This window comes from Aythya ferina, assembly GCF_964211825.1.
Source record: "Aythya ferina genome assembly, chromosome: 1".
In the NCBI taxonomy this organism is placed as follows: Eukaryota; Metazoa; Chordata; class Aves; order Anseriformes; family Anatidae; genus Aythya; species Aythya ferina.
Genome location: NC_140296.1, coordinates 169,422,294 through 169,442,041, shown reverse-complemented (window position 1 = coordinate 169,442,041; position 19,748 = coordinate 169,422,294). Strand labels below are relative to the sequence as shown.

Below are 19,748 nucleotides of genomic sequence, written 5' to 3'. Positions count from 1 at the left end.
ATTAAACACAGTCAAATTTAAACATTAACATATTAAACAGTATATTTAACAGATTAACATAAAGCATGACAACTCTACATGACTTTCTGAGTGCATCTTGGCTAACAACACAGTGCTCCAACCCCAGTGATGAAGAGTTTCAAGGTGATTGCTCATGCTGTGTGACAGCAGCTGCTGCTGTGCAGGAGAGTTTGCTGTGTAAGAGGCAAGACGGTTAACCAAGGCATGCAAGAGGAAGCAGGTTTATCAGTTGTGTTGAATTGTCATCTGTTTTTCCTCTCAGAAGATCCAAAAGCAAGTGATTGATTTTGAAAAATGTAAGTAAATGGCTGGAGATGGGGAGGCAGTAAATAGCCTGCTCCACATCCATGAAAAATAAATAAACACTTTTGGGAAAATGTACAGGATAAAAAGAAGCCCAGGTGGGAATATACTTCCTTTCTCAGAGTGGGGATTCTTGCAGCTGACAGGGGAGGGCAGTGAATTTGTTTTCAAGGGTTTGTTTCAAAGCAGAGAGGTGTGGCAGCAGGAGAAAGAAGGGCTGGTGCTAAAAGGAGCAGGTGAATTTTTTGTTGGTTGAATTTGACCTGGAAGTGAGCTGGAGAAATCCTCTGGAAACCACCACAGCTTCCTGTCAGACCTCGCTAGCTGTAAGTCTTGGAAACCTTGTCCCAGCTGTATAAGTGGGAATTGAATCCACTTGGCACCGGTACCCATTGCCTAGGTGTCATCTTTTTAACCTTCATGCTGAAGTGAGGCCCCTAGGAGCTGGGTCACACACACCCTAGAGTCAACATGGTGCAGATGGTCCCAGGTGGTGTAAAAGGTCCCCTCCTGCCATCTAGTGGCATGAAAATTTCCTCTACTTCTTGCTTAATAATCTCACCAATGGAGAGATTTTTGCGCCTTCTGTTTGGCTGCGAGGAAGTGGCGTGTTGTTGCGTGACACTTCTTCAGTGGTGGCTTTTGTTTGGCTTTGAGATTTGGGTAGGAAGGTGGCCTGAAACAGGAGAGGCTTTATTTTTTTGTGTGTGTTAAAAGTAACAGGTGAAAACACTTTTTTTTTTTTTTTTTTTTTTTTTTTTAAAGCCTGTATTTCAACTATGTATTTTGTGAGAGGGTGTGGAGAACCAGTCGATTTAAACAGAGTTGCAAGAGACTGAAAGCTGCCTAGTTAAGAGGAAAACACATTTAATGGGATCTTCTAAAACTGCTGCTTCTAAACACTTGTTTGACTAATGAAGCTTTGGATAGATGAGCACTATTATTACACCAGAGTTGCCTGCTTGTCTAATTAGTGCCACGTCAATATATTTTTCACTTATCCCATATACCCTCCTCCTTATGAGTTACGGTTTATGTCAGAACTAGACTCGATAATCCCCAGCTGTCCCAAGTATAAGAAGATAGCAGTCACTTCTTCCCCTTTTCCCACTAAATAAGCAATCCATGTGCTTTTTCCTGGCTTTGACACCTCATGAAAACATTCTAGTTTCTTGCCTTATCTTCTACATATTACTTTGAATGCCTTCCGAGTGCACTGCTGTTCAATTCTTTTGCATGATTTCCTACGTAATACACTTAAAGTGAAATATTTCAGTGCTCAGAAGCCTTTCTGTGACACAGAAAGCACTGGGAGATCCGCACAGGAGGAGAACATTGGCCACAGTTGCTCTGATGAACGCACCTCTGGAAAATGGACAACGATGGGTGGGTTTCCACGAGAAACGGGTGGTGTTTTGCCTCTGAAAGAGCTCTAAAGAGTTACTATTATTTCAGGACTGATGGTGAAGCTAATTCTTAAAACTGACTCCTCAGGCTTCACAGCGTCCCCTTCCCCTCTTCAGCAATCTGCTTATTTCTGACAGCTGCCCTCACCTTTTACAATCTGCAGGCTGTGCTTAATACGTGGCTCTGCCCTGGTGAAGGGGGGTTAAAACAGAGACCATTCATCCCAAACAGAATCCTTATTCATGGATCAAGCTGCAAGGGACTCGAGCTGCAACCTCAAGATGTTAATTGGAGTATGTACATAATTAAAACTGCATTCTCGCATTCCTAAATCATCGAGCCCGGAGTCTTTGCTGCATGTAGGTCCACAGCTCCCCTTTTCTCAAAGACCTGTAGTGTAAGAGTAGTGAAGCCGGTGAACGATTTAGAACAGCCAGCAGTGCTGTAGAAGAAGCTGTTGGAAATAATGTCTAAATTGTGTGGTGGGTTCTTTTTTTTTTTTTAATACATAAACTGCTTTGAATTAAAAGGGTCAGAGGAGGTCAGTGTTTTACTAGCAGCTGTAAAAACCAGATGAGTGATTATTATTTTTCTCCATAAGAAAAACTATTTTGAGCTTTTTTGTGTAAGTATAAATTCTCCCTAACGATTAAAACTATCTGCTGGCTGGCTTCCATCTCAGCTGGAGTCCATTAACATTTTCTTGGAGTTTCTTTCACAGTGTTAACAGTATGATACTTCAGAAAATTATTTTTTTTCATGTCATGTGGGATCCCGACTGTGCCCTCCTAGTTTTAAGTTATCCCCTGACTGTTCCATTCAATTATTTGGGAAAAAAAAAAAAAAAGTAACTTTATGCCTTTTACTAAAAATGAATTTAGGAATAAAACCCTTACTTCTACGTTACCACCTCTTTCAGCATTCTGGTTTTTAATTACAGCAATAACTGGCTTGGATTTTTAACTGAGGGAGGCTTGGGTGTGTTACTGGGGAACATGGGAAGGTTTATAGAAATTCAGGTCTTTTACTTAGAAAGCTGGCAAGCTGCCAAAAATGACAACAACAACAAAAAACCTTTACCACCAGATTAAATTAATAGTCTGTTAAAACCGTCAGGGGCAGCAGGAGAGATGGCGGCACAGCATTCATGGCTGGAGCCAGGTTCGTGCTACCTCCAGCTGTGCCTAATTCATGGAGTCAGCGGCCCCTTCCCCACTCCCTTTGGTCCCTTCCAGGACTGGATGAAGCTTGAGGAAACTCGTACGAAGCTCGTGCAAAATCAGCTCCTGTGAGGTTATACATAATCTCATGATGAACAAAAATGTTCTGTTCCCACCTCTTTTTAAAAACAAACAAACAAACAAAAGACTTGAAAACGTTGGCAAATTTAAATCCACAGCTCTGGAATTAAATCTTTGATCTAATCTGTTTAGGAATGCCTTGTCACCTGGAAATTTCATTACGAGTCTGGAGTTGGAGGTTGATCCTCGCTTATCAAAAATCCTGGTATCAGTGCTCCATCCAAGGGAGCTGAAAAATGTAGGGAAGGCTGGTAAATGAAGGAAGAGTTTCTCATCTCTGTGACATGCTGTAGTACAAACAGTCAATGTGCAACAGTTCTCGGTTTCTTGTATATCCCCACCCTATTTCAGCAATTACATCTCGGATCACTTCTGTCTTGGGGTAAGATCTGCCCATCTCCAGGTTATCCTCGGTTGCAGTGAACAAGAAAGAAAGTCTGGTAGCTGAAGAAGAACTAGATCCTGATTCATGTGTGCAGTTTGAGAGTACTGCAATCACTAGTGTTTGTGGTTTGTTTCAGCTCCAGGTGGGGTCTCACGAGAGCAGAGCAGAGGGGGACCATCCCCTCCCTTGCCCTGCTGGCCACACTGCTTTTGGTGCAGCCCAGGACATGGTTGGCCTTCTGAGCTGCAAGCACACATTGCTGGCTCATGTTGAGCTTCTCATCAACCAGCATGCACAGGTCCTTCTCCTCAGGGCTGCTCTCAATTTGTTCTCTGCCCAGCCTGTGTTTGTGCTTAGGATTGCCCTGGCACACGTGCAGGACCTTGCACTTGGCCTTGTTGAACCTCATGAGGCCTTAACAGGCCTGAATTCCTCATGAGGTTCAACAGGGCTTTCAGGCCTGTTTCCCCTGAGGAACTTTTTCCCTGAGGAACTTCTCTTGTCACCAGTCTCCACCAGGAGACTATGGTGACGTTGTGGTCACATAGAGCCAATGACCACAGCTCTTTGAGGGTGACCACCAGCCCACTCCTCACCCACCAGGTGGTCCATCCCTCAGATCCCCGTCTCTCCAATTTAGAGAGAGGGATGTTGTGTGTAAGATAATGCACCTAAACTCTGTGCTTGGGCAGAGGCTGTGCTCAGCAGCTAGGGCTGGGTGGCAGATGATGTGCAGTAGTCCCCATCCAGGCTGGTGGCAGCCTGTTTCTCCTCAGGGTTGTTCCAGCTCCATCTGCCACAGTGTGCGGTGCCGCTCAGCCCTGTCCCCTGCTATAGACAGGAACACGAGTAACACAGTGTGGTTCAGTCAATCCCATCTATTTCCAGTCCTTTTCCTGTCATCTGCTTTATGCAGATTTTTGTTCTGCTTTTTGTTCTCACACCGTTTTTCCCCCCACGGCTGGCCCTATGCCACAACCTACTTGTGACTCAGAAATGGCTGCTTTGGAGGCTACCACATCGCATGTGATTTCCTCTATTTCAGAATGTGTAGAGCATGTGTTCAGTGTCAGTTTCTATAGCTATGCCATTTTCCCCCTTTTTTCTTTTTTTCCCAAAATGTACTTCCATGCTGGTAATAACGCTCACGCCTGTGAACACTCAAACAATAAATACATTAATGTAGTATTCTCTTGGTGATCAAGTCTTTGTGTGATTTTTTATTTTATTTTTTATTTTGTATTTTTTAAAGGATGCCTGTTTATTTTTCATTTTCCCATATCAGTCTTCTCTATGACAAACACAGCAAATTAAAGGTAAAAAGCGCCAAGGACAGAGGAGGGTCTTTTAGCCTTACATAATTCACAACAAGGCTGCAGGAGAAACTGAGCTCTAAGTAGCAACACAGGGCTGGAGAATATAGCCTGGGACGTGCAGCTCAGGCCCCTGCTGTGGCAGCTAACCACAACTTATAATCCCTTCGGAGACTCATCTTAAATCCAAGCAGGGTCTGTCTGGGGTTTTTGCTCCTGCTGTTCCCACTGGAAGGCTATCCCACTGCTCCACTGCTCCCATGGGTACCAGCCCAAGTTGCTGCCTGAATTTCTTCTTGATCAGATTATATTCATTTGATCTGGTGATGATACTGTTCTCTACTTTATATAGTTATTTCCCTTTCCCATTGTATTCAACTCCTTAAGGCATTCAAAACAGCTAATTAATGCTCGTTCTGCCTTCACTTTGGTGAGCCTGCTGTAGGAGACTCTTCCACTCTTTAGGACAGGCTGTGTTACACCCACTTGCCCCGTTCTTGCATATGCACATTTCAGTTCCTTTTTCCTGTAATAGGAAAGAACACACAATCCCCTAACAGAAATACGTGCAGTATCCCAGGTGGGATCCTAACAGGGTCTGCAGGGTGGCATTAGCACTTACTCTGTTTACCGAAAGTACTTTCCCCACTGCAGCCTCCCATAAATCCGGTATTTGGGATCAGATACTTCCAACAGATAAGCTCTTTTTTATCAGCGGAGACACTGGGAGCTTTGATGTGCTTAAGCTGTGTTCTGTTCCGACTATGCCATTTTCTCCATCATCCAGCTGTTTCTGTATAATTTCCTTGTTGTCCCCTGCCCCTTCTAAGTTGGTCTCTGACAAATATTAGCCTATTTTGGTGTTCTTTTCAGTGGCCGTTTAATTCTTCAACGTCTTCTTCCTTTTCTGTTGATACCACTGGAAATGGATTTGCCACGGTCTTGCAAAGAAAAATGTCTAGCTGAATGCTTCTGCCATGCAGGGGTCTTACCAGTTCTTATTGTTTGGAGCGATCCCTAAGATACTACAGCAACTTCCTTGTCAGCAAGGTTGACTTGAAGTGCAACAAAGAAGGTGTGGAGTCTAATGGGGAAGACGTATGAGGAGCAGCTGAGGTCCCTTGGTTTGCTCAGCCCCGAGCAGAGCAGGCTGAGGGGAGGCCTCATGGCGGCCTGCAGCTCCCTCACGAGGGGAGCGGAGGGGCAGGTGCCGATCTGTTCTCTTTAGTGACCAGCGATAGGACCCAGGGGAATGGTGTCAAGCTGCAGCAGGGGAGGTTCAGGCTGGATATCAATTCTTCACCAAGAGGGTTGTTGTGTGCTGGAACAGGGTCCCCAGGGACGCAGTCACAGTACCGAGCCTGATGGAGTTTAAGAAGCGTTTGGACTGTGCTCTTAGTAATAGGTCTGAATTTTTGGGTCTGAATTTTTGTGCGGCGCCAGGAGTTGGACTTAATGATCCTTGTGGGTCCCTTCCAACTTGGGATATTCTACGATTCTATGAAATTTGTTCATTTTACTGCATCCACTGTGTAATTACTTTGAAATAGCTCACAGGGTTTGACTTCACGAGCCAGCAGAGTCATAGTGGAGCATTTTTGGGTTAGGGTTATGTATTAGGGTTAGCACTGCTGTTAGGGATAGGGTTAGGGTTAGAGCCCCTTTTGGGTTAGGGTTAGGGTTAGGGCTGGGATAGGGGTAGGGGTATGAGCAGGGATAGGGGTAGGGGTTAGGGGTTATTGTTAGGGTTAGGGTTTAGGGGTTAGGAACTTTTGAGGCTGGCTGACATCAACTGAGAGACCGATGAAGTGGTTATCTAGCTCAATAAAATTAAAAAATATTTAAGCTGTAGCAAACAGCATTTACTAATTTATATAGGAACACCCCAAACTGGAGATGTAGTTTGCCAAAGCCATCCCATGGTATTTGGCTTATGAAATTAGTCATAGTAACCACTTTTGGTGAATTGTGTGGAGAATCATGGTGACATTTCTTGCTGCTTAACTGCAATAAATTGATAAAATAGGAGACAGCAGAGTAGCACTTGCTCCTCTAGGTGTTCTGCCATCCAAACAGTGATTGCACTTGAACACTCAAAATGAGGGATGATCTCAGCTGATTATAGCAGTGGCAGTGATGTTCAGGTGCTATTCTGCCTTTCATTAATGCCACCTAGGAGTTCATCAGCCCGTCAAAGGGATCTTTCCAAGCTGAAGGAGGTCTGCTTGTTTTCTGTACATTGCCAAGCCCTTGCTGATGGCCTGACTGATGCCTCCCAGATGCTTTATAGTCAATTTTATCTTTATTTCTCTATGGTTTGGAGTCAGAACTGCCAGATTAGGAGGGAACACGTAGCAGGGAGTTTATCCCTTAGCTCCAAGGCCAGATCTTCCTCTAACAATCATGCTTCTTATGCAGGTTTGTGTGTGTGTGAATGTAGAATTGCCTTGGCTATTTTTTCTTTTTCATGCTGTTGGCAACATTTTCAATACCAGAGACAAAGAAAAGTGTTCTTCTCAGCAAAGAGGAAGTTATCACACCTACAAAATACAGGATGCAGTCCCAAACGTTTACAGCCTGAGGGTCTGAAAGAGGATTGGAAACTGTGTATACAGTATTAGGCTTCTTTGCAGGCAGTTTTTGAACAAGAAAGGTGTTCCTGGCCAAGGTACTGCTAGTTAGTGTTCTCATGATAGGAGACTATTGCACCAGCTGGGTGAGTGACAATAAATGAAATGTAATTTCTCCTCTTTTGCTTTCTTTCATACAGCCTAAGGAAATGAAGGAGAAAGTGGTGTCTTCCATCCATTATTAATATAAAGCTAGGCTGGAAAATAAGATTCAGCTCTAACCACGGGAGTATCTCCAAGTGTTTGTGGATACTGAATGCACTCACTTGACCTTGACAGAAGCGTATTCTGAGTGACATTTCCACTTTATGGAATCAATCTAAACTTGAACTATTTTATCTAAAGTACTGAGCAGGTCATACCCTAAAAGACTTGGTGGACAGCTAAATTTGCTCACATGATCTCCGCCCTTCTAGACAGCATAAAAGTGCACGAAAAATGTCATTGCCACAGCCATACAGGTAACAACAGTATGGAAATAATATAAATATGAAACTTCGGTGCTTAGTTTGGCCCTCTGAGAAGTACTGCATGGGAACTTTCCCTCTAAGTGAATTCCTGTAAACCCCTGTAATCAGAGATTGCTTCACTCCTCACTGGCTACAGCCACATACAGAAAAAAATGGCTTTAAACTGCAGCAGGACAGGAGGAAATACCTTGCCTGTTATGAAAGTGAAGAACCACAGCCCCTGCAGGCATTTGACTCCTGTTTGAACCAATGCTGTGCATTCCTATGAAGTCTGTAGAAACAGGGGTGCATTTTTAGAAGATATCCGTGAAGGGCTTTCTTGTTAAGCTCTTAAGTGTGGTACCTCTGCAGTTGGCAGCTTGCAGGGGGATGAGTAAATAACGGTGAATATTTCTGTTTGACTAGCAGGAAGTCTCACATTTCCTTATAGGTATTTGGAAATACCAATTGTGTGTTGCAAGATGGGAGTTTCTTAAGATTTTTTTTCTTCCTTGTTGGTGACAGCACCATTCTGGTTATTAAACTCAACTTACAAGTAAGACACTAAAATAATGAGGATAATAAATCTAAGTTTGAAGACTAAGAAGGTTTTAGCTGCATTTATCATGAAGAGATTGAGACCTTTACTGCAAAGCTATGGCATTTATGTGTCCCTTTGCTTTGTTACATATTGGCCTCAGCAGAGGTCAGATAAGGACACAAATCTCACAGGCTACTTGATTGACTATGAGGCAATGTCAATCCTCAAAACAAAACAAAACAAAAAACTAAATAAATATAGTTGTTAAAGTGAACTAGCTGATGCCATAATGCAATCGATATCATCAGGTGGCTTAGCATGGAAGATGGAGTCTAGGGGCTGTGTTAGAAGCTGCTCCCCTCTACCAGAGTTGCATTTTGAGGTGGGACACTGAAAAGCTGATCTCTTAAAGAGCTTGCTGAACATTACAAAGTCAATTTTTCATCCCACCTTTTGAAGTGTCTACAGTTCCCCATGCAAAGCTGCCCAAACAAAGCACTTCCAATCAAATACAATTGTGTGCAGGCACACTGTTTCTTGCCAGCACTTTCTTTTGAAATGAATTCAATGGATAAGAATTTCAAAGGCTAGTAAAAAGTAACCAGCTCTGAACGTCATGATCAAATAGAGCTACTTTCTATAGTTCAGCTTACGCATGCCCACTGAAAAATTGTACAAACAACCTCAAGACCCAGTGGGTAAAACCCACTTCTCCTTATTCTCCTTATTAGTTCCACTATCAAAACAAGAACAAGATATAAGTGCTGGTGACTAGTGCAGAGGGTTTTTCATGCTTTGTCATTCGGGTAGATCTTGTAGGAGGGTTGATACATCAGGGGTATTAAGGCTGTGCTTCTGCTTGTGCTTCTTCCTCCCCAAATACTCCTGCTCGATGTCCCACCTCACTTGCCAGCAAATGGCCCCACAGCCCCCTGCACTCAGAGCCCTGACAAACCCAGCATTGCTTCAGACACCAGGCAAGGACACGCAGCACGGTGAGGTTGCTCCTGTTGGTACATGAACGATGCATCAACAACTCTTCAGCACTTGACCAGAAGAGCCACCTTTGTATTATCAGAGAGTGGTCTAGTAATTGTGCCAATTAAACATATGTCTACTTAGGCTATTTTTATTAGTAGTGATAGATTGGTGAACAGCAGCTGTGCAGTAAAACCGGGACTTTGATGATAAATTCCTAATAAATCTTGAGTAGCAGAGCCTAAACACCCAACTCCCCCTTCAATAGGTATTGCAACAGACTGTAAACAAAATTCACCTGTGGCTAAAGTACTTTGCACCTGTTCTAAGAAATTTGACAGGTTTGGAGTGATGTTTTAATTATTGGGAAATTGCCATATACTTCAAAGGCTGTTTGTGGTGACGGCAGAGGAGAGGAACCAAAAGGGGGCAGGAGAAAAATATATAAGAGGCAAGTGCAGGAGAGCCTGCAGTCTCGCTTTTGAGAGACGGTGTGTGCTACGCCGACAACATGAAGGCTTTGCTGACCCTCGTCTTTTGCCTCCTACCCCTGGCTGCTCAGGGGAAAGTCTACGAAAGGTGTGAGCTGGCAGCAGCTATGAAGCGACTTGGACTGGACAACTACCGGGGATACAGCCTGGGAAACTGTAAGTCTGTTCTCCCCTGATTTCCAGGGAGCACGTGGGGTGGGAATTTCCACTTAACAAGCTTTGTTAAGGTGAGGATGTAGGCATGATGCTGCAGTGCAGGTGTTAAGGCTCCACCAGGTTTGTCCATCTCTGCTGGCACAGACTGCAGGCATTTTCTACAGCTTGTCCCATTACCACTTCTTTCCCTGGCACTCTTCCACAGGTGAATAAAACCATTATCAGCAAGCGTTTTGCAGAAGCAGCCTGTCTCATCATACCTCCCCAGGAGCTAATTGCTCTGCCTTTATTTGCTTTGATTCCTCCCTCTGGGTGGCTGCTGCTGGTGGCCTCCCTCTGAGGCTGTGGAGCAAGCAGGACGGGAGCGTGGAGCTGAGCTGGGCAGAGGTGCTGGTGCCAGGCTTGCTCGGTGGGAATCACTGGAAATAGTAGCGGGGGAGAGGAGACAGTGGGCATGCTGTGAGGAAAGGGGGCTGAGGGAGAGGGGTTCCTCTAGACAAGGAGCCTCCCTCCCTCAGGTGAAGGCCAGGTGAAGACTTCTTTCCTCCAGACAACAGGCTGGTGTTAAACCAATTTCCTCTGAGGGGAAGCATGCGTGGGGTCTGATCCCAGATCTGGAGAGCGATCCATGTGAGGGTCAGACGCAATCGCTGTCCCCGTCCCTCTTCCTTCCCATTGCCCTGCCACAGATGCAGCAGATGTAGATGGGATAAAACAAGGCCATTATGCATCATGTGAAGTACAAGCAGCTGAAACAAACCTTGTCAAAGCCAGCAGCTATTTGTGCTGCTGCCATCTGCTGCAGTCAATGGCTCCCAAAAGCTTCAAAGGAGACAGGGTGAGGGACAGAGCGTGCCCTGCCTGCCGCTGCCCACACCAGCCGGCCTCCCTCGAGATGTGGGTGCAGCCGGGCCGCCCGCAGCCACACGGGCAGGAGCTGGCATTTATTTTGAAGGGTAGAAATCCTGTGCTGGGTCTTCTAAAGTCATTTTGAAGTTAAGACGTGCTGTAGTTGTTTTTCATACTGGGTTGGATTGGAATAAAAGGAGCCCCACCTGTCACATGCACTCTGCATACAGTCACATTTCAGCCAGGCGAGGAGATGGGGCGTGTATGTACACAAGTCGGGTCCGGTTTTAAAGCAAACATCTCTTTTCTTTTTTCTTTTGAATGGAATTTTGACAGGGGTGTGTGCAGCAAATTATGAGAGCAGCTTTAACACACAGGCTACAAACCGTAACACTGATGGAAGCACCGACTACGGAATTTTACAGATCAACAGCCGCTGGTGGTGCGATGATGGCAAGACCCCAAGGGCCAAGAACGCGTGCGGTATCCCATGCTCAGGTGAGCTCAGCTTCCCCAGGCAATACCATGACGGGCTGCCCTTCCATATTCCCATTGCAAATGAGCAAAGGTTGGTGGCAGCCTCGGCTTTAGAAACATTGCCATACAGAGTTCAAACTCACCCTTCCCCCTTTCAAAAAGGAGGTCTGCACCGTGGTCGTGCACAAGTGAGAGGAAAACATTTCTTTACAGCAGGAATTGTATTCCCCTGCTTACCCATCTTACTGTTTCTAGAGTAAAGAGGTTTCCGCAGAACCCATTTATTAATTAACAGTGACACTAACCCCTGGACATTTTTCTTTGAAGGTAGTGAGAGCTTGGCTTCTTGCAAGAGGCTGGCCCAAATGACCTCTTGCAGCCTGGTTTATTTTGTATAATTTCTGGATTTGCTTCATTGGTCTTACTCTTGCACTCTGATAGTTGCAAGTTGCCAGAGAGAAGTTCTTTGCTTTTCCTTAGAAAATAGAGAACAGAGGAATTGCCGCACATCTCAAGCCTTTGGTTCTTGTTGCTTGGTATAATGTCTTACCAAAGAAGGTGATACACTATATATATATATTCAAGAGCCGAACAAGGTCTCTGGAGTAGTCAGCACACAGCCTGAATATTTTGAAGTTCAAAGCAGCTGTACAACTATTACCATTCTTGCCACTATCATTTTCTCACTTTCTTGGGTATTATATAGGCTTTTCCCTCACATCATGTTTGCCCACATGCTATTCAGTCTTCAGAACTGTTGTCTGTACAGGATGGTTAATTTAACCAGACACCATATGAGCCCTTAGAGTGGGAAACAATAAAAATGGTGAACACCAACACACACTCCCTAAGGACATTTGAAGACTATTTAAATAAAAATATGAAAAGAAAGAGAAAACTGACGTTGTTTCCTGTCTCCTTTTTCAAGTACTACTGAGATCAGACATAACAGAAGCTGTGAGGTGTGCGAAGAGGATTGTCAGAGATCCAAATGGCATGAACGCATGGTAGGTTTTGGTGGGTTAAAAGACTGAGCTGCACTTGTAGAACAGACAATTAAGAGAAGGAATATAATTTTAAACTAATCCAGCTTAGAAAGAACAGGCAAACCTTAGCAGTCCCTTGCATGTATATTTCAACTCAAAGCATGTAAGAACAGTAGCTAAAATGAGCATAGGTGCAAACTGCAGCTGTGGCATCCTTGATGTTCTTCAAACCCTGATATGCACCAAATTCTTCATAACTAGCAGGGCACGAATATTGTCTAAGCTCTCCATTCCCCAAACTTTTAGTATTGAAGTGCAAACTAAATGACCTACAATGTACATGTGACTGGCTTTGATTTTGCTGGCTGCAGGCGACAGGTCGAGTCATCTTGACCTGCTTTTACAAAGCCCACATGCTCTACTTAGAATTGATGCTCTCAAAGAATAGAGTGCATAGACCAGTCCAACCTATAGCCTTAGGTGTGCTGTGATTTCTAAATCAGGAATGCTCGGTTGTGCCTCTCTCTTTGGGGAAGTAGCAAAGTACTTGATATATAGCCTGGCCTTTTGCAGAATTTAGCTGTGTATCTAAGCCAGGGTTGCTAAGAAAAGCCCCATCAGTGCTGACTTTTGAGTTTGCTGTCATTAATTGCCCTGATCTTCCTCTGTCCAGGGTCGCGTGGCGCAACCGGTGCAAAGGCACAGATGTCTCCAGGTGGATCCGAGGCTGCAGGCTATGAGGCGCAGGTGCTCAGCGGAGCCCGTTCCCAACAGCCAACAGCCCTCACACCGAGCAAACTGGTTCCTCAAGGCGCTTGTTACAGTCCGTGATCCACACAAAATCCAGCATTACTACAACGCAGCTCACTTGTGAAGCTGCTGCTTTACTCCTTGCAGATGAAAGGGGTTTGTTTCCACCTATCCACCCCCTTTGCGCCCGACGCAGCTTGAACAGCCAGCTGCTGGTTTTGCTGTACGTAGGCACGAGCAGGGAGCCGATCTAACCGAAATCTCACCGCTAGGTTTTGCTGCTGCACGCTAGCATGATGTTTGTTACTTGCTTGGCAGTTTTAAGCGCGTTCATCATTAAAAAAATACCTGCAAATGGCTGTGTATTGGTCAGCGTGATTTGTGATCCGTAGTGCTAGTAGGGTTTTTAACCTGTGACTGCTTGAGGAGGTTGTGGCTAATGAGATGTAGACTCATGAAGGTGGGAAAAGGGCTCTGAGATCATGTGGTTGGACTGTCACCCTAATAGAAATGTCACCACTGAACCGTGTCCCCAAGCACCACGTCCAACCTCTCCTTGAGCACCCCCAGGGACGGTGCCTCCACCACCTCCCTGGGCAGCCCGTCCCCGTGCCTAATTACTCTTCCTGAGCAGCCATGCCTCCTCATTCCCACCCTGAGCCTCCCCTGGGGCACCTTGAGGCCATTCCCTCAGCTCCTATCCCTGGTTATCTCTGAAAACAGCCCGACCCCCCCGCTGCCGGCCACGGCGAGAAAATGGCGGCGCCCGCCGCCGCCTCAGCGGGGCCGCGCGCGGCCGCCGCCATCCCCCGGCCGCCCCCGGCCGCCGTGGGGGCGCGCACCCCTCCCGGCGCGGCGCGGGCACGTGACGGCGGGGCCGCCATCTCGCGGTACCGGCAGCGGCGGGGCCGGGCCGGGCCGGGCCGAGCCGAGCGGCCGCGGGGCGTGGAGCTGAGCGCGGGCGGCGGCGGCGGGCGGCTGGCGGCGGGCGGCGCCCCCTCGGTGCAATATGTTCAAGAGAATGGCCGAGTTCGGGCCTGACTCCGGCGGCAGGGTGAAGGTGCGGCGGGCCGGGAGCGGAGGGAGGGAGGGAGGGAAGGAGCCCCGGGGGATGGGGGGGGGGGTCCGGGGCTGCCCCCCCGGCGGCTCGGGAGCGGGTGCGGGAGCTGCGGGTTTGTCGCTTGAAGGGCGTCACCATCGTGAAGCCGATCGTGTACGGGAACGTGGCGAGGTACTTCGGCAAGAAGCGGGAGGAGGACGGGCACACGCACCAGTGGACGGTGTACGTGAAGCCGTACAGGAACGAGGTGAGCGGCGGGGGCTGCCGGGCACAAAGGGGGGCTAAGGGGGGGTGACTGCTAACTTTTGGGTTTGTGCCTTTATTTTCCTGCTGGTGTTGGAGGTAGGGGTGTGAGAAGGGCTGGGGGGAATACACAGTGTTTTGCTGTGCTGTGCACACAGCGAGAATCCCCACACCTTGCCTTTCAGGACATGTCAGCCTACGTGAAGAAAATTCAGTTCAAGTTGCACGAGAGCTACGGGAATCCCCTGAGAGGTAGGGTTCGTGTTCTGGCCTTAGCCCCTGGAGGGAGGGTTTTGGTTGCTTGCGTGGGGGCTTCATCACCGTCCCCGCTGCTTCCCCCCGCAGTTGTTACCAAGCCGCCGTACGAGATCACTGAGACAGGCTGGGGCGAATTCGAAATAATCATCAAGATATTTTTCATCGACCCCAATGAAAGACCTGTAAGTACAACAAACTTTTAACAGTGCTTAAAGAATTAGGGAGCCCTAAGGTTGTAGTGCTTTATATTGCTGGTAAAAAGAAGTGCTGTCAGCCGCAGGGATAATAAAGCTTGCTTTTGTAGGAAATGTATTCAATTTTTGGCCATGTTTTCCAATTTCTGTGCTTTAGTACAGGCTAGGGCATTTGTGAGGGCTTTTGCTGTTTCTGGTATTTACTTATATGTGAATGCGCGTTTCACCTTACATGGGTTGAGCACACAGGGAAGGTTTCTCCTCAGTGGCTTCCTAATCATAGGATATTGGAATATTTTAATTATCATAACGTAGTGTATGTATGTGTGTGCGTGAGTATATATGTATATGTGTGTGCATATATATGTATATATATATATACATATACTGTCTATCAGATTTGGTCAAAATCAGTCAAAAAGTGACAAAGCTGCTATTCTAGCGTTAGTTTCTAAAGAAAAGCAGGCTAGCACACTTCTGTAAAGCAGTGGAATGAATTTTCTTCCCATCATTTGTTTCAGGCATCTTGCAGTTTTGCGTACCCAAGTTTAGGTAGGAAACTTAATTACCATATTTTAGGGTAAGATACTAGCTCCTGGAAGGAGCAGGTTCTTTCTGTCACCCAAACTATGGGGATAATAAGGTTGTGGAAACCACTTTCAAACAGATTTATTGGCAAAGTTGGTTTGAAATAAATCATCTGTTCTATTTGGAAATCTTTAAGAGAAGGTATTTTTAGTAGTTTTTTATGCATCAATCCTAAAGCAGTTGTTTAGACACTTTAAAAATACCAAGCAACCTTTGTAGCTGGCATGTTTAATAACGAATATTCAACTTAAATAGCTCTGCTGATGACATTTATTTTTGTATTCCTAAAAGCCCTTTAAATCCTGTGTGATTGTTTAGTAAGAACAAACGCTACTTGTTTATATCTAGAAGGTGATTTTTATTTTCCTACAATTGTCACGCTAATAAATCTCTGTCTGCACAGGTAACCCTGTATCACTTGCTGAAGCTTTTTCAGTCTGACACCAATGCTATCCTGGGAAAGAAAACTGTAGTTTCTGAATTCTATGATGAAATGGTATGAAAATTTTTAATGTAATCCTCACTTTATTTTGAAAAGTATTAGTGATAACACTTGTTTCTCTCCCCCATTAGATATTTCAAGATCCTACTGCAATGATGCAGCAGCTGTTAACAACGTCTCGTCAGCTAACACTAGGTGCTTATAAGCATGAAACAGAGTGTAAGTACAAAATACGTTCATTTTAGAAGTAAGCTGTAGTTGGTTTGGGGTTTAGGGTTTTTTGTGGGATGTAATCATACAATGGATTTGGCTGCTGCTAGAAAGTGATATTTTTGTCTTAAATTAACTTCAGTTTTTGCAAAGATACTAATACTTATTCGAAAACTTAAGATTTTCAGATCTGTATGCTTGCTGAAAAGAAAGGAATTAAAAATAACTTGGTATAAAGATTGATGGCATGATCTACACCTCGTTTATCATATTTGAAATGAATTAAAAGAGAATAAATTCAGACCACTGCCTTAGAGGTAATTAGGCTCGTGTCATGAGGATGTTAACTGGAAGCAAAGATTGTGCTTCACCACTTGAAGTATGTAGCTCTCAGTGCTGCTTAAGACAAAGCAGCAACCCCCTGGGATAAAGAGGAGCGTCTGGAAGCTCTTCCTGTCCCTTTCCCTTCTGTCTAATACTTTAACTGTAGGTCACTTCATAATGCAGTGTAGTTTAATGTTACTTTCGTCCCTCCTGCATAATCTGTCTTTAAGTATAAAACAGAATATTAATGGAATTAAGGAAATAGAGCTATGAAGATAATGCAGTGTCTAGAGGACAAAATGTGTGAGGAGCAGCTGAGGCCCCTTGGTTTGCTCAGCCCCGAGCAGAGCAGGCTGAGGGGAGGCCTCATGGCGGCCTGCAGCTCCCTCACGAGGGGAGCGGAGGGGCAGGCGCTGAGCTCTGCTCTCTGGGGACAGCGACAGGACCCGAGGGGACGGCATGGAGCTGGGACAGGGGAGGATCAGGCTGGGGGTTAGGGAAAGGTTCTGTGTGGAGCCAAGAGTTGGACTCAATGATCCTTGTGGGTCCCTTCCAACTTGAACTATTCTGTGATTCTACAAAATGAAATGAAAATGCATTTATTCATAAAGTAATGCATTTAGCAATGATTTCTGCTCTGATCGTCTGAACTTGATTTCTTATTTTACACTCTCAGAAAGCAGTTGTATTTATTAAGTACAAATTCTACCTTGTTAGTTGCAATGCCGTTGTACTTCTGGTCACTTGCTCTTTGGCTTATCTGCTTGTTCTCCTGACACTGAATACCTCAATCAAGGAGTGCTTGAGCTCCACAGATTTAGGGTTCTGATTTGCTTTGTATCTGTTCAGGTGTTTGAACATGTGAGGTAATTCCATTTTCTACTTCAATTTTGTTAGTCTTAAGGTGGATCTTCATCACATTGCATGGTGTTATAGTTTGTGGGTAGAAAGCATTTAATAATTTGAAACTTTCTTAAAAAGTCCAGTTTTAAAGCTTTCTTAATTAGAAGTTCTGCATGTTTCTCCTAAGCAATAATAAAAAAAAAAAAAAAAAAAAAATTTTTTTGAATGCATTTCCTTAAAAAGTGCTATTGAAGCAGATAAAAGGTTAAATCCAAAATGATGTAACATAGGATCTGGATGGATATCCATGGCCTAAGAAGACTTACTGGCTTTGCATTGTCTTAAAACTTGTGCATGACAAAAAAAGAAAGAAATACCTGTCAGATGTTCCATCACCAGTCAGATGCTTGTTAAAGCACAGGTACCACCACCAAATTTTGTAGATGCGCAGAATCAGAATACAGTGAAGAATAGTAAATGTGATACACTTTTCACTCTTCTTTTCACATGTGCTGTTATTTCTTTTGCTGTCAATCATGTCATTCACCTAATCTTCAGGTTGTTTTTTTTTTGTTTGTTAGTTGTTTGTTTTTACTCTGGCAAATGCTATAGTAAATTACAGTGTTTCTACCACAAAAACGATGGACTGAATGAGGTCATAAACACGTTTTTAATTCCATCTTTTTTTCATATATCATTTTTACCACAAGCATTGAATCTAAGAATATTGAGTTACTAAATATTTGAATTACTAAGAGTAATTGTTGGTTGTGTTTTTTTTATTATTTTTTTTTTGGACACGTACCTTCTAAATGACTATCGCTGTTTAAGAAGTAAATGTGTTTTTAATAATTATGATTTCTTTTTATACTTACTACTTATTTTTCTTTATCACCATCACAGTTGCAGATCTTGAAGTAAAAACCAGGGAAAAGCTAGAAGCTGCTAAAAAGAAAACCAGTTTTGAAATTGCTGAGCTTAAAGAACGATTAAAAGCAAGTCGTGAAACCATCAACTGTTTGAAGAATGAAATCAGAAAACTTGAAGAAGATGATCAGTCTAAAGACATGTGATGAATGGTGGCTTGATAGGGAGCCTGTGCTGAAAATGAAAGGACTCCAGTCATGGAATTGGATGTGTTCTCTTGATGAGACCGTATGAATTTTATTTGCAAATCATTGGAATGTGTGGCAATTGACTTCTTGAAGAGAACAAGAATGAATGTATCCTCTCTTTGTAGTTGAAATCTGTGGGTACATATTTCAAGGAAAACAGGACTTGGAGACCAGACGATTTTTTAACTGCATTTGAGTGATGTATATGAAAAATTTGTATTAAGTCTTGTATTAGTTCAATGGGACTTTACAAAATGTTTACTTTTTTATTTTTTTTCTACTGTTTAGAGATGCATCTTTAAGTTGAAAATAAAACACGTTCTTTTTTATTAAAAAAAAAAAAAAAGTCTCTGTCCAGTTTGGGCTTCAAGTACCATTGTAAATACCAGTTTTAAGTCAGGTTGTAATATAATAGTATGCAAGATGCTTATGTAATTTAAGTAAGATGCTTACAGTAATTTCTGGAAGTCTGCCTATTATCAGCACTATGAGAAAAAAAATAATCTATAAAATCAGGAAAATGCTGTTTTTAATAACTTCTTTATCTACAGATAAGAGTTTCTAGTCCCACATCTGCTTTAACACAAAGGCATCAACTCGACAAGTTATGTTTGGATGCAGGAAACTGTATCTGTCCTGTTTTGTAGACATTCTGTTTAACATCTGTATTCTGCTTAGTGTTAAGTAGGAAGTGTTCCCCCTGAAAAATTAGTACGTAATATTTTGCCTATGAATTCTTCTCTTCATTTGTAGATGTAAATGTGCCTCATAGAGATGGCAGGACTTGAGGTTTTGAAAGGCTTGGAAATCTCTACTGCTTCAAGATCCTTTGATGCAGTAACCTCTGCTTTAGAGGAGGAAAACAAAAAATCACCCTCCTCTTCCATGCAAATCGGTATTAATAGACCAAAGCACTAATTTAGTCTTCTTTGAAACAATTGATAATTTTGCATTTAATGTGGCTTGGGAAAGATTCATGACTGAAACAGTTCTAACAGTCTGAGCTCAATATGGAGTTGTCATTAAGAAAAATAACTTAAAATTTGGTGTACTTCATTGAGGAAGATGATGCACCTTGTCCGAGCAGCGTTCACACAAATCCCCCCCAGCGCTGCAGACCACCCAATTTTGTCTGATGAGGTAACTGCCATTGCTGATGATCACACTGAGCAACTATTTTTACTAGCTATTAGCAATTTTCTTGCACCATTTTCCAAGCATTGTAGGTAAGCATAAATACAAGGGTTCCAGAGCATTCTAGGTCAGTCTATTCAGTTAAAACATAAATTAAATGCCTTATGTTATTCAAGATGTTTATTGCTTCTGAAGACTGAGCAATTTTAATTGTTAATTTTAAGTATTTAGGTGCGTATTGGAAATCCTAGGAAGTTGAACTGGGAAGTTTTCACTAAACTGATCATGTAACAATTTTAG

The 19,748-nt window shown here is 43.9% G+C and overlaps 2 protein-coding genes across 2 annotated transcripts; both read left to right on the top strand.

The window, feature by feature from the left end:
- The first annotated feature begins 9,145 nt into the window (after positions 1–9,145).
- Positions 9,146–13,396, top strand: LYZ (lysozyme). Its single transcript, XM_084492267.1, has 4 exons — positions 9,146–9,975; positions 11,161–11,322; positions 12,230–12,308; positions 12,961–13,396. Exons 1-4 carry the CDS (start codon positions 9,840–9,842, stop codon positions 13,025–13,027), a joined length of 444 nt encoding a protein of 147 aa, XP_084348393.1. The 5' UTR covers positions 9,146–9,839; the 3' UTR covers positions 13,028–13,396.
- Positions 13,397–13,882: 486 nt separating this feature from the next.
- YEATS4 (YEATS domain containing 4) lies at positions 13,883–18,671 on the top strand. The gene is made up of 7 exons (XM_084492241.1): positions 13,883–14,097; positions 14,225–14,344; positions 14,526–14,592; positions 14,686–14,780; positions 15,784–15,876; positions 15,954–16,041; positions 18,103–18,671. Exons 1-7 carry the CDS (start codon positions 14,047–14,049, stop codon positions 18,270–18,272), a joined length of 684 nt encoding a protein of 227 aa, XP_084348367.1. The 5' UTR covers positions 13,883–14,046; the 3' UTR covers positions 18,273–18,671.
- The last annotated feature ends 1,077 nt before the right edge of the window (positions 18,672–19,748 follow it).

Coding starts and splice junctions, on each gene's coding strand:
- YEATS4 (XM_084492241.1), top strand. CDS start 14,047: ATGTTCAAGAGAATGGCCGAGTTCGGGCCTGACTCCGGCGGCAGGGTG. Junction 14,345..14,525: donor TGAAGCCGTACAGGAACGAG/GTGAGCGGCGGG, acceptor CTTGCCTTTCAG/GACATGTCAGCCTACGTGAA. Junction 15,877..15,953: donor CTGAATTCTATGATGAAATG/GTATGAAAATTT, acceptor CTCCCCCATTAG/ATATTTCAAGATCCTACTGC.
- LYZ (XM_084492267.1), top strand. CDS start 9,840: ATGAAGGCTTTGCTGACCCTCGTCTTTTGCCTCCTACCCCTGGCTGCT. Junction 9,976..11,160: donor GGGATACAGCCTGGGAAACT/GTAAGTCTGTTC, acceptor GAATTTTGACAG/GGGTGTGTGCAGCAAATTAT. Junction 11,323..12,229: donor GTGCGGTATCCCATGCTCAG/GTGAGCTCAGCT, acceptor TCCTTTTTCAAG/TACTACTGAGATCAGACATA.